General features: G+C 48.9%; 1 protein-coding gene across 2 annotated transcripts in view; it reads left to right on the top strand.

The window, feature by feature from the left end:
- Positions 1-8646: 8646 nt before the first annotated feature.
- LOC147678669 (beta-1,3-galactosyltransferase 5-like) overlaps positions 8647-14053 on the top strand; it is a 169535-nt gene continuing 164128 nt past the window's right edge. Inside the window, exon 1 of one of the 2 annotated variants that reach the window (XM_086946126.1) lies at positions 8647-9049. Coding sequence is in view for 1 of the 2 variants with exons in the window: in XM_086946125.1 (XP_086802251.1) it covers positions 10048-10081 (34 nt within the window). In the remaining variant the exon portion in view is untranslated. Of the gene's footprint in view, positions 9050-9937; positions 10082-14053 lie in introns of those variants that run through there. The other variant, XM_086946125.1, reaches the window with a different exon arrangement.

Genomic DNA, 14053 nt, shown 5'->3' with positions numbered 1-14053 from the left:
TCAGTGTCAGCGCCTTGCACAACCGCACACCGGGGCTGGTGACGAAGGCAAACATGTCCACACTCGAGGGGGAGGCGAGGTGCAAGAGGAATTAAATACTGTTTTGTAAGACGGGGTGTCAACTTAGGCGGGGGAGGTTAAAACGTCTCAGTGGACGTAAAATGCAAGCAGGCAAATGCTTAATTTGTTTTAAAACAATCTGCAAGGGTTTTCTTCTGAGCCCATCGCTGGCTGCTAGGGTTACTGAATACCAGGGTACGCTTTACGCTGTGCGACGAGCGCAGCCGCACCGGGCACTCTTGAGGAAATTACTTCTGGGTTTCAAAGCACCTGCTGCAGAGCTCCTCGAGTGTCAGGCAGTTTTCAGGCAACAAGAAAAATGACAAGATAACTGGCGATTCATGTTCCTGCTAGAGAGAGATTGAGTTGTAGCGCAGAGGGTTAATGTGCCTACTGCAAAGTACATGTACCTTGCGGATCACAGAACAGTCTTTTTATTTGGATAGCTCAGTGGGTTGCTGCTTTCTCTCAGACATCTTTTTGTTACTTGCAGTTCATAAGTTACAATCCTGATGAACCTCAGTGGCCTCTGAACAGTCCTCAAAGAGCTGCATGCATGAAATCATATCATTTCAGCGCCAGGACAACGCCCGGTAACAGCGCACTTTAAAAATGGTATAAATAAATAAATAAATAAATAAATAAATAAACATGCGCACTGAAAGATATAGGGTTGGAACATTTTGCTTCACCCAGTGTTTCGTTACTAATCTTCCTAAAGGAGGGTTTATGTGAGTAGAAATACATTCATATAAGTAAAGTCAACACCGACCTCTGTGGTACATTTAAAATCCAGTGTTTGTGCTTCTCCAAACAACGCTCTTAAAATATAGTGCCAACTAGTATCGGTGACATGCGACTCCTACAACCTCATTGATTTATGTCACATTTCCTGTAGACTGATTTGCACACGTCTGATTCAGTGTCTCTGCATAATGTGTGTGTGATGTAAATTGTTGTGACACCCTCAGCTGGTATGAGTAGCACTATAAAATAAATGAAATGCATGTGTCTGGTGCTATGCAGAGATGAGGGGTGCTGTTGGAGGGTGCTAGTGAGGGAATCAGCAGGGAGAAAGGTCATGGGGGCACCAAAAAAGACTGTCGCACCAGCTCCACCAGCTCCTGTTTCAGCAATTCTCCTCACTCTTGATTCCACCTCATGCCTTTCCTCCACCATCCAATACTTCATGTTACTTTATCTCAGAAAAACCAATACTCCCCAGTCTGAAATCCACCTTGTGTCCCTCTCTCTCTCCCACCGCTCTACACCTCCTGTCCTTCAGATCACTCCGCAGATTGCTTTTCACCCCTGCTGTCTCCCTCCGTCACTGGTTCTTAGCTTTCTCTTTCTCCTCCTTTCTCCCTTTTCTGCCTCTTTCTGTTGATCTGGGTCGAAGTCGGCGAAACGCTGGGACTTCGAAGGAAGGGAGACATAAAGCTCCCAGTCCAGGAGTGAGACTGCGAGACTTCACAGAAATAAAGACAGCAAACCTTCAGACCAGGGGCGAGACTCTGGGACATCAGATATGGGACCAGATGTACGACCAATCAATTTTGCAAGTCGCAAATTGCGTCGATTTGCAATCCACAATTTGCGACTCGCAAAATTGAATGTACAACAGTGTTCCAGATACTGTTCGTGATCCCTAATGGGGTCGCAAATTGCATGCTTCGTTAATATTCATGAGGCAGTCGCAATTTGTGACTACTCAATTGGGAATGGCTAGCACTCCCAGGGACGGTGGCCTGCGGGGGTCAGCAGACCACCATGTCTGTGACTCCTTTAAATAAAGCAGTTTTTTTTAATGCTTCCCGTTTTCCTTAGATGAAAACGGGATGCATTTAAAAAGAAAAATTAAACGTTTCAGTTTCATTTTTTAAGGGCATGCAATGGTCCCTGGGACTGCTGCCTGCTCTTAAAATATATTTTCGCACACTCACAAAGAGAAAGGGGTGCCTTGCGGACCCCTTCCCGTTTGCTGGTGATTTACCACCTACTTGAAATAGGTGGTAAACTGAGTTTTTTGCGTCCGCAAATGCGGTCTCAAAACAATAGTGCATTGCACTGGCAGTCGCTATTAGTAAGGGACCCCCCTTCCTAATAGCGAGAGTCACAAACGCTATTTTGCAAGTCAGTGACTCGCAAAATAGCGTTTGTACATGCCAGGACCCATTTTTGTGGTCGCAAACGGGCCGATCTCCCATGTGTCACCACAAAAAAAGGTCGTACATCTGGGCCTAACGGAGGCAGGAAGAGCCCTCAGTCCAGGATTGAGACTTCGAGACTTCACAGGAATAAAGACAGTGAACCCCCAGATTAGGGGTGAGACTGTGAAACTCCGCAGCAATCGAGAGAGAATAGAGAGAGAGCAGGGGCGGGAATTCACAGGAATGGAGATGGCAAGCCCTTAGACTAGGGGTGAGACTTTGAAACTCCGGAGCAATCAAGAGAGAGAACCCAGAGACCAGCATTGAGACTCTATGACTTCTGAGAAATAGCGATAGATACTCTGAGACCATTAGTGAGATTATACAGCAATGGAGACGGTAAACACAGACACTAGAGTGAGACTCCGAGACATCACAGACATAGAGGCAGCAAACCCTGAGACTAGGGCAGATATTCTGAGACTTGAGAGGAATGGAGCCAGACAGCCTCCAATATCAGGAGGAGACTGACTGTGAGACTTCCAGGATTGGAGATAGCAAATCCTGAGACGAGGGGTGAGACGCTGAAACGGCACAGGAATGAAGACAGGAGACCAGGAATGCAACTGTGAGACTTCACAGGAATGTAGAGAGCAAATGCAGAGACATTGTATGAGACTGCGGGGCATCGAATGAATGGAGAAAGAAAACCCTAAAACTGGGAGTGAGAATCTGAGAGTTCATAGGATTGAGACTAGGAGTGAGACTGACACTTAAGAGGTCTGGAGACGGCTAACCCTAAGACTAGGAGTGAGACTCTGACACTTCAGAGGTCTGGAGACCTCTAACCCTAAGACTAGGAGTGAGACTCTGACACTTAAGAGGTCTGGAGACCTCTAACCCTAAGACTAGGAGTGAGACTATGCCACTTAAGAGGTCTGGAGACCTCTAACCCTAAGACTAGGAGTGAGACTATGCCACTTAAGAGGTCTGGAGACTGCTAACCCTAAGACTAGGAGTGAGACTATGCCACTTAAGAGGTCTGGAGACTGCTAACCCTAAGACTAGGAGTGAGACTCTCATACTTAAGATGTCTGGAGACCGCTAACCCTAAGACTAGGAGTGAGACTCTGACACTTAGGAGGTCTGGAGACCGCTAACCCTAAGACTAGGAATGAGACTCTCACACTTAAGATGTCTGGAGACGGCGAAACATAAGACTAGGTGTGAGACTCTGACACTAAAGAGGTCTGGAGACGGCTAACCCTAAGACTATGTGTGAGACTCTGACACTAAAGATGTCTGGAGACGGCTAACCCTACGACTAGGAATGAGACTCTCACACTTAAGAGGTCTCGAGACTGCTAACCGTAAGACTAGGAGCGAGACTATGACACTTAGAGGTCTGGAGACCGCTAACACTTAGACCAGGAGTGAGATTCTGGGTGTTCATAGGAACAAGACTAGGAGTGAGACTCTGACACTAAAGATGTCTGGAGACTGCTAACCCTAAGACTGGGTGTGAGATTCTGGGAGTTCATAGGAATAAGACTAGGAGTGAGACTCTGATACTAAAGAGGACTGGAGACTGCTAACCCTAAGACCAGGAGTGAGATACTGTCACTCAAGAGGTCTGGAGACTCCTAACGGTAAGACTGGGAGTGAGACTCTGACACTAAGTATGGAGACGTCATTGAAGTCCTAGACAGGAGTGTCAGACCCTGAGAGTTCACAAGTGTGGAGACATCATTGAAGTCCTAGACCGGAGGGACAGACCCTGAGAGGTCACGTGTGGAGACATCATTGAACTTCGAGACTGGAGGGGCAGACCCTGAGAGTTCACGAGTATGGAGACATCATTGAAGTTCTAGACTGAGGGTCAGACCCTGAGAGGTCACGAGTATGGAGACATCATTGAAGTCCTAGACTGGAGGGTCAGTCCCTGAGAGTTCACGAGTATGGAGACATCATTGAAGTCCTGGACTTTGAGGGACAGACCCTGAGAGGTCATGAGTGTGGAGACATCATTGAACTTCGAGACTGGAGGGTCAGACACTGAGAGGTCACGAGTGTGAAGACATCATTGAAGTCCTAGACTGGAGGGTCAGACCCTGAGAGTTCACGAGTGTGAAGACAACATTGAAGTCTTAGACAGGAGGTTCAGACCCTGAGAGGTCACAAGTGTGGAGACATCATTGAATTCCTAGACTGGAGGGTCAGTCCCTGAGAGGTCACGAGTGTGGAGACATCATTGAACTTCGAGACTGGAGGGTCAGACCCTGAGAGGTCACGAGTATGGAGACATCATTGAAGTCCTGGACTGGAGGGTCAGTCCCTGAGAGTTCACGAGTATGGAGACATCATTGAAGTCCTAGACTGGAGGGTCAGACCCTGAGAGTGCACAAGTATGGAGACATCATTGAAGTCCTAGACTGGAGGGTCAAACCCTGAGAGGTCACGAGTATGGAGACATCATTGAAGTCCTAGACTGGAGGGTCAGACCCTGAGAGTTCACGAGTATGGAGACATCATTGAATTCCTAGACTGGAGGGTCAGACCCTGAGAATTCACAAGTATGGAGACATCATTGAATTCCTAGACTGGAGGGTCAGGCCCTGAGAGTTCACAAGTATGGAGACCATTGAAGTCCTAGACTGGAGGGTCAGTCCCTGAGAGTTCACAAGTATGGAGACCATTGAAATCCTAGACTGGAGGGTCAGTCCCTGAGAGTTCACGAGTATGGAGACATCATTGAAGTCCTAGACTGGAGGGTCAGTCCCTGAGAGGTCACGAGTATGGAGACATCATTGAAGTCCTAGACTGGTGGGTCAGACCCTGAGAGGTCACAAGTATGGAGGCATCATTGAAGTCCTAGAGTGGAGGGTCAGTCCCTGAGAGTTCACGAGTATGGAGACATCATTGAATTCCTAGACTGGAGGGTCAGACCCTGAGAGTTCACAAGTATGGAGACATCATTGAATTCCTAGACTGGAGGGTCAGGCCCTGAGAGTTCACAAGTATGGAGACCATTGAAGTCCTAGACTGGAGGGTCAGTCCCTGAGAGTTCACAAGTATGGAGACCATTGAAATCCTAGACTGGAGGGTCAGTCCCTGAGAGTTCACGAGTATGGAGACATCATTGAAGTCCTAGACTGGAGGGTCAGTCCCTGAGAGGTCACGAGTATGGAGACATCATTGAAGTCCTAGACTGGCGGGTCAGACCCTGAGAGGTCACAAGTATGGAGGCATCATTGAAGTCCTAGAGTGGAGGGTCAGTCCCTGAGAGTTCACGAGTATGGAGACATCATTGAAGGCCTAGACTGGCGGGTCAGACCCTGAGAGGTCACAAGTATGGAGACCATTGAAGTCCTAGAATGGAGGGTCAGACCCTGAGAGGTCACAAGTATGGAGACATCATTGAAGTCCTAGACTGGAGGGTCAGACCCTGAGAGGTCACGAGTATGGAGACATCATTGAAGTCCTAGACCGGAGAGACAGACCCTGAGAGTTCACGAGTATGGAGACGTCATTGAAGTCCTAGACTGGAGGGTCAGTCCCTGAGAGGTCACGAGTATGGAGACGCCATTGAAGTCCTAGACTGGAGGGTCAGACCCTGAGAGTTCACGAGTATGGAGACATCATTGAAGTCCTAGACTGGAGGGTCAGTCCCTGAGAGGTCACGAGTATGGAGACGTCATTGAAGTCCTAGACTAGAGGGTCAGACCCTGAGAGTTCACAAGTATGGAGACATCATTGAAGTCCTAGACTGGAGGGTCAGACCCTGAGAGGTCACGAGTATGGAGACATCATTGAAGTCCTAGACTGGAGGGTCAGACCCTGAGAGTTCATGAGTTTGGAGACATCATTGAAGTCCTAGACTGGAGGGTCAGGCCCTGAGAGTTCACAAGTATGGAAACCATTGAAGTCCTAGACTGGAGGGTCAGACCCTGAGAGTTCATGAGTAAGGAGACATCATTGAAGTCCTAGACTGGAGGGTCAGACCCTGAGAGTTCACAAGTATGGAGACCAATGAAGTCCTAGACTGGAGGCTCAGACCCTGAGAGGTCACGAGTGTGAAGACATCATTGAAGTTCTAGACTGGAGGGTCAGACCCTGAGAGTTCACAAGTATGGAGACATCATTGAAGTCCTAGACTGGAGGGTCAGACCCTGAGAGTTCACAAGTATGGAGACCATTGAAGTCCTAGACTTGAGGGTCAGACCCTGAGAGGTCACGAGTATGGAGACATCATTGAAGTCCTGGAATGGAGGGTCAGACCCTGAGAGTTCACGAGTGTGAAGACATCATTGAAGTCCTGGACTGGAGGGTCAGACCCCGAGAGGTCACGAGTATGGAGACATCATTGAAGTCCTGGACTGGAGGGTCAGACCCTGAGAGGTCACAAGTATGGAGGCCATTGAAGTCCTAGACTGGAGGGTCAGACCCTAAGAGGTCACGAGTATGGAGACATCATTGAAGTCCAATGCTGGAGGGTCAGACCCTGAGAGGTCACGAGTATGGAGACATCATTGAAGTCCTAGGCTGGAGGGTCAGACCCTGAGAGTTCATGAGTTTGGAGACATCATTGAAGTCCTAGACTGGAGGGTCAGGCCCTGAGAGTTCACAAGTATGGAAACCATTGAAGTCCTAGACTGGAGGGTCAGACCCTGAGAGTTCATGAGTAAGGAGACATCATTGAAGTCCTAGACTGGAGGGTCAGACCCTGAGAGTTCACAAGTATGGAGACCAATGAAGTCCTAGACTGGAGGCTCAGACCCTGAGAGGTCACGAGTGTGAAGACATCATTGAAGTTCTAGACTGGAGGGTCAGACCCTGAGAGTTCACAAGTATGGAGACATCATTGAAGTCCTAGACTGGAGGGTCAGACCCTGAGAGTTCACAAGTATGGAGACCATTGAAGTCCTAGACTTGAGGGTCAGACCCTGAGAGGTCACGAGTATGGAGACATCATTGAAGTCCTGGAATGGAGGGTCAGACCCTGAGAGTTCACGAGTGTGAAGACATCATTGAAGTCCTGGACTGGAGGGTCAGACCCCGAGAGGTCACGAGTATGGAGACATCATTGAAGTCCTGGACTGGAGGGTCAGACCCTGAGAGGTCACAAGTATGGAGGCCATTGAAGTCCTAGACTGGAGGGTCAGACCCTAAGAGGTCACGAGTATGGAGACATCATTGAAGTCCAATGCTGGAGGGTCAGACCCTGAGAGGTCACGAGTATGGAGACATCATTGAAGTCCTAGGCTGGAGGGTCAGACCCTGAGAGGTCACGAGTATGGAGACATCATTGAAGTCCTAGACTGGAGGGTCAGACCCTGAGAGTTCACAAGTATGGAGACGTCATTGAAGTCCTAGACTGGAGGGTCAGACCCTGAGAGGTCACGAGTATGGAGACATCATTGAAGTCCTAGACTGGAGGGTCAGACCCTGAGAGTTCACAAGTATGGAGACGTCATTGAAGTCCTAGACTGGAGGGTCAGACCCTGAGAGGTCACGAGTATGGAGACATCATTGAAGTCCTAGACTGGAGGGTCAGACCCTGAGAGTTCACAAGTATGGAGACATCATTGAAGTCCTAGACTGGAGGGTCAGACCCCGAGAGTTCACAAGTATGGAGACCATTGAAGTCCTAGACTGGAGGGTCAGACCCTGAGAGTTCACGAGTATGGAGACATCATTGAAGTCCTAGACTGGAGGGTCAGACCCTGAGAGTTCACGAGTGTGGAGACATCATTGAAGTCCTAGACTGGAGGGTCAGACCCTGAGAGTTCACAAGTATGGAGACCATTGAAGTCCTAGACCGGAGGGTCAGTCCCTGAGAGTTCACAAGTATGGAGACCATTGAAGTCCTAGACCGGAGGGTCAGTCCCTGAGAGTTCACAAGTATGGAGACCATTGAAGTCCTAGACTGGAGGGTCAGTCCCTGAGAGTTCACAAGTATGGAGACCATTGAAGTCCTAGACCGGAGGGTCAGTCCCTGAGAGTTCACAAGTATGGAGACCATTGAAGTACTGGACTGGAGGGTCAGACCCTGAGAGGTCAGGAGTATGGAGACATCATTGAATTCCCAGACTGGAGGGTCAGTCCCTGAGAGTTCACGAGTATGGAGACATCATTGAAGTCCAAGACTCTTCAATGATGCTTCAGACCCTGAGAGTTCACACGTTTGAAGAGAGTGCAGAACCTACGGGGACGGGTGAATGGTGGCAGTCATGAGAGTTCAGAGGTCGTTGGGGATTGGGAGACGGAAATTGAGACTCACAGAGGTTGAGACAGAAAGAGAGAGACTCCTCCCAACGACCGGGGAGACAGCGCCTGCAGGGTTCCCTGATTCAGGAGAGCGCGCCACACCCTGAGAGAGAGGAAATGTTGCAGGGATAAACCGGCCAAAGAGTCACCCGCAACCACGGAGCGCAGACCCATTCAGAGCCGAGCCGAGCCAGCACGGAGAGAGACCCGGGTAACCACCGGGACGGCTCCTGCGCCTCCTGGAGGACCAGTGAACCCCCCGGACGGAGACCCCGCACCCCCTAAAGGGCCAGTGACCCAGGGAATCCCCGAGAGGGGCTCCGCACCCCCTGAAGTGCCAGGGACTCACCGGGAGAGACCCCACACCTCCTGGAGGGCAAGTGACCCAGGGAATCCCCGGACAGAACCCTTACCTCCTGGAGGGCAAGTGACCCAGGGAATCTCCTGGGAGGGACCCCGGAGCGCAAGTGAGGCGGGTCCCCTGCACACATTTCCATCTCCGGACTTCCAGGGGGCACAGCGGTATTCCCAGGACCCCTGAGACTGCACGGCGCGCGCTCCTGCAAGACAAGGTGGGTGCAAGTTTTACGCATCGTCCTACAGGCGCTCCTGTAGAACGGAGGCGCCTGTGGGGCTCGGCGCGCACTGCTGCAGCGCTCTGGAGATGCCTGTGTCCAGGTGAGGCGCTCGTGCCGACCAGGATTCTGGGACTTGTTGTCCTGTGTTTTTATTATAGTGCAATAAACGAGGCAGCAAGCCTTGCATGAAAAGCCAGGCAGCTGCAGTCCGTTCCGCCTCTGGCGTCAGACAGGTGAGCTGCAGGCACGGGCTTCCTTCAGAGCTGGGAGTTCAGATGGCATCCAGTCCTGGGACACTGTTCTCCAGTCCTGGACTTCGCTCTTACGCCTCCTTGTTGCGAGATGCTGTTGGTCCATTTAAAATGACCAAAGACTACAACTCCCAGAATGCACCGGTATGTAAAGAAAGTCTCGAAACTAAACAGCGGTGTCCCGGTGAAATGGAGCGATCTGGCCACCCTATCTATCCAGGGCAGGGTAGAGTGGGGTGACCCAGCTGCGCCCCAGCCCGCCCCCCCCCCCCTTGCCTCCCTGTGTCCATTGTAACTAGGGTTGTTTTTGGTTCTGGCCGGCCCTGGTACTCCCACATGGGGGCGGTGTTGTACTCAGAGTGAGTCAGAGCTCGGTGTACGCTCATCCGGCAGGAGGTGAAGGGGGGTGTGCATGGCACTGACTGATAAGGATGTGTCTCGCCCACTCCACCCTCCCCTCGTAGCGGTGTAACTCAACAATATGGCCCCCTCCCCGACTGTGAAGAGGGGCCCCTTAGTGTCATATCTGACAGTTCTTCAGAGGCCTTGGACCCCCCCCTTTCAACTCGGGGGCCGGCGCTACGCCCTTGTCCTCTCCCCGACATATATTTATCTACCTAAAGCCCCCCCCCATTGCGGGACCCTGTCACTCAGCTCCAGGCTTTCGACAAAAAAACTGTTTCCATTCTGAGGTCTTTTTAGTTTCGCGTCACATCTCATGAAGGGCCTCGACGCCCCAGCATGACACGTGCAGGCCTGGGCTTCATCAAAGCAGGTACGTGCATTATGGGAATTGTAGTTTTGAATTTGGGTGTCTTGAATCGACAGACAGAGGGAACCTGTTGCTGGCAACCACAGAGAAGCATCAAACCGGTCTGTAAAGTGCTTCACTTCTTCGGGAGGCGTAATAAGCGCTATACAAATACTCGCACCATCTTCGGGAAAGAAGAAAGTTTACCTAACTTGGAGAAGGGGGGAGGAGGGGGGTCGTGCTTATGTTGGATTCTGCTTCTGCTGTAAAATGAATATATTCGAACTGGGCATGGGGAGGATTTTAATTACGCCGGCGTAATTTTGATAATTCCGCATTGCTCTTTGCTGGGGAATTTCTAATAATTGGACAATTACTCCAGCTAGCACCATTAAGAGTAATTTGGGAGAAAAAACTCCTACTGCGAGAGCGCATTTTGTGAGCGGCCGCTGTTTGTGTTCTGCTTATTTAGCGCTGTTTCTTGGTTCAATAGGCAGCATGTTGCTTCAAGAAAATAGTGCTAAATGTCGGTTGTAAATTAAGGTAAAATCCTACCCCAGGGGCACATTTCGCGAGTGCGGGCGACCCGATGTCTGTGCATATAAAGGTCTCGCCTGTCTGTGGGGTGTTCTGTGGTGGGTACTGGTTTAAGAATGCTCTCGAGGTCAGAGGTTGGAATGATGTGGTCCATGTGTCTGTCCATCAGATATCCCAAAATACTGCAGCACAAGGTCCGTGTGCAGTATAGGGTTGGCCGGCCCCATGCCTGCTCAAATGGATATTTATTGTGCAAAATCCGTAGTGGGAGCCCTGCACCCCGCCTCGGTATAGGGAGGACATACAAACTGGAGCCTCGTGTTTAAAAAAAAAAAAACAAAAACATTTGGTTGGTTGATAGCTGGTTGATAGCTTTATTTCGATATGCAGATATCATAAAAGCATTACATAGGTATATAAAACAGCACATCGTAAAAAAAACTGTTGCAAGTTAAAAAACAGGTGAGATAAAAGAGTTCTGTTTGTTCAAATTTTTAAATAATTCTTTTTATTGAAAGACAGCATCAGCAAAAATCAAATTACAGAGGGTCATTTGAAGCAGCCGAGCATACATCAGGGGGTCACAGGATAAACAAAACTTGAGATTTTATAGGAACCTCACCGGGAGGGGGGGGTCATCAAGAGCAGCATTCAGGGGTGGTGTACAAACCTCCCCTCTGTAACTATTCCAAGGACCTCAAACCAATGACCACTCTCGAGGGCCCCCCTCGCAAGATATGTTGTTTTCTCCCTAAACATACACCAATCTAAATTGTTTCCCCACACTTGTAGGGTGGGAGGTTGCTGAGCCTCGATTTTTATGCTAAAATGCTTTCCAGTTTTCCCTGAAGGAATGCTCCATCTTTTGAGAGCTGAATTGTGGGTGAGGAACTATCCCATTCTGTACCTCCTGAGCTTCTGGTGTTCTGGACTATGGTGCAGACAAATGTATCCACCACTGTTAATCAGCAAGAGCTCCAGAATTGACTGGCCCAGGACAGGCTAGCCATCTCCCACGGATAGCTCGCATACACCAATGTAGGTTGGAACCCTAAATGTGGACGTGGTAGACCCCAGGGGCTGTACTACACATGCGGCGCACTTTACTTCATTGCACCGGGCGCACCTTTTAAATGGGGCGCCCAACACAATGAGGGAAAATGTTTTTATGATGAAACCAGCCAGGTCTCTGCACTCCGCCAGCGTGGGGCTGGCAGTAACCACCAGGATTAGGAAGTCAAAGCAAGGTGGTAGAGCTTTCTGTACCTCGGCATCAAGGCTGTGGAACGAACTGCCTCAAAATATTAGACTGACCGATACCCTGTTAGAATTTAGAAAGAGTCTAAAGACATGGCTCTTTGCTAAAACTTAAAGATCTACTCTCAGGCTCATCAAACAGCATTGACTCTCGTTTCCAACTGACATAAACATTTCTGTATTGTTTTTTCCATCTGAATTTTCCTTTCTAGCGGCAGGATACACGTAGGGTGACAGTTGCGCGGTATAAATATTAAATACAATACAATACAATGCGCTGTCCCATAGGGCAGCCACAAACTCGCGCTGCCCTGGGCGCAGCGCATTCATGTGAAAAATGGAGCGACTGCTTGAAGCTGCTCTGTGATTTCACTGTGCAAGCAGCAACCTGCCTGCACTTTGACGGGGAAGAGAGATCCCCTTGCGGGTGGGTGCAGTGAGTGACTGCACCCACCTGTAAGGGGTTGCCAGGAGGGTCATGGGACCCCCTGTCACACCTCCAGAGGGCTGCCATAAGGGGGTGAACTGACAGGGCGTCACCTTTTAAATGGTGCACTGCCAGGGCGCCTCTTGACAGCTTCTTTGCTTCTGTGTCTGTCATGCAGCACAGGCGCAGAGGCAAATGGATTCCCTCATTTGCATGAGGCTCTTAAATGGGCGCTGGCACTTTAAGTCCATCACCACCCCCCTTTTGTGGCACTTTAAGTGCGACAGCGCTATCGGCATTACAGAAGGGGCCGCACAAGCATCTGCGCCCCCTTTTGTAGTGCAAAAGTGCCCCGGGGTGTGCAAAGCAGGTGCAAGCACCGTTGTGCCCCTGAGCTACCTGTATATTACGGCCCCAGCTGCCTTACAAGGGCTACCGCTGAGTAGTAAAGTCTAAGGTTGGGGTGAAAGTGACTGATCCTAATTCTATTCACAAATCTGCCCAGGGTCTGAAAAATCTTTGCTTCAAGTCGGTTGGGAGTCTAGAACTTTATTTGGTCCAATGCTTTCTGCCCATCCAGGTAATCTAGGGGCTTAGCTTGGGTGTGTTGCCCTTGTGTGCTTTTTCTGTGTGATGGGGATCTTGCAACCCTTACATTTGCCTTTGTCCAGATGCAAAACTTTGGTTAAGGTCCGCATTCCCTGTGTGCCTGTCTGTGCTGATGTAAGGAAATGCTGGCGCAAACCGTTTCGGTGAGAATACGAATGTATTCGGTCTTCACCAGCACACTGACAGTGGTAAAGTCCAGTTTTGTACAGTGACTTCTATGGAAAGCATATAACATTTGGGGAAAAACTCTTTGCTCACACCCAGCTGGCTGTATGCACTGGATAACTGTGTACACTTACACATGATGTTGCTTACTTGGAACTTTTATCTTTATTTCCACAGCTATAAGTCCTGCAGTTGTGTATATTGCTTGCATTTCAAGCTGATAACTGTTGTTTTATGGATGTGTTTATTGTTGATGTTTTACGCATATATCTATATCCAAATTATTGCTGCTAGTCCTCACTCATTTCCATAGGACCAAAACACACCTGGAAGACAATATTTGTAAACAAATAACAAGGAGTGAAACAGGGTATCCCAGTTGCTGTAGAGAACATCGAATTCAGAGTTTTACTGCTTTTCAGAAAGCTTTAATTTTGGAAATATGTTGAGTAAATTTATTCAATTCAATAGAGACTTTATTTCGGTTATATTTCACACCATAAAAGAACACATATATGCAATACAATTAAAAACATTACTCATAGTATTACAATAATGCATAGGCACATAAGAAAGTCATATTACACGTGTCCCAATGCCAGTTAAGTAAACCGGATAGATAGTAAAGTGCAAATGGTGCCGGGTATGATACCGCAGAAAAATATCTTTCAATAGGTAGGCTGGACGGTCATTGGGAAATACAGTATCACTTGTCTAAGCAGTTTCTCAGTTTAACAGTTAGTTTTAAGAATTCTATTACCTGGAGAACACTGTCACTGTACAAAAGCTGTAAATATATAAATGCTGGTCTGATTTGGTTAAAATTAAGTTTTCTTAAGAGGGCAACAAGATAACGTCTGCGAGGATATTCATAAAACCTACATAAAAACATAAAATGCAGCATATCCTGTGGAGACTTCCGTCGCAGCCACAGGGAGCTGCAACCTTGTTAAAAATATCTGACTCTGGTCTGATTAAAAGATGATGAAAAATATTGAATC

Source organism: Lissotriton vulgaris, chromosome 12 (genome assembly GCF_964263255.1).
Source record: "Lissotriton vulgaris chromosome 12, aLisVul1.2, whole genome shotgun sequence".
Classification (NCBI taxonomy): Eukaryota; Metazoa; Chordata; class Amphibia; order Caudata; family Salamandridae; genus Lissotriton; species Lissotriton vulgaris.
This window is presented reverse-complemented; position numbering and strand designations above follow the sequence as displayed.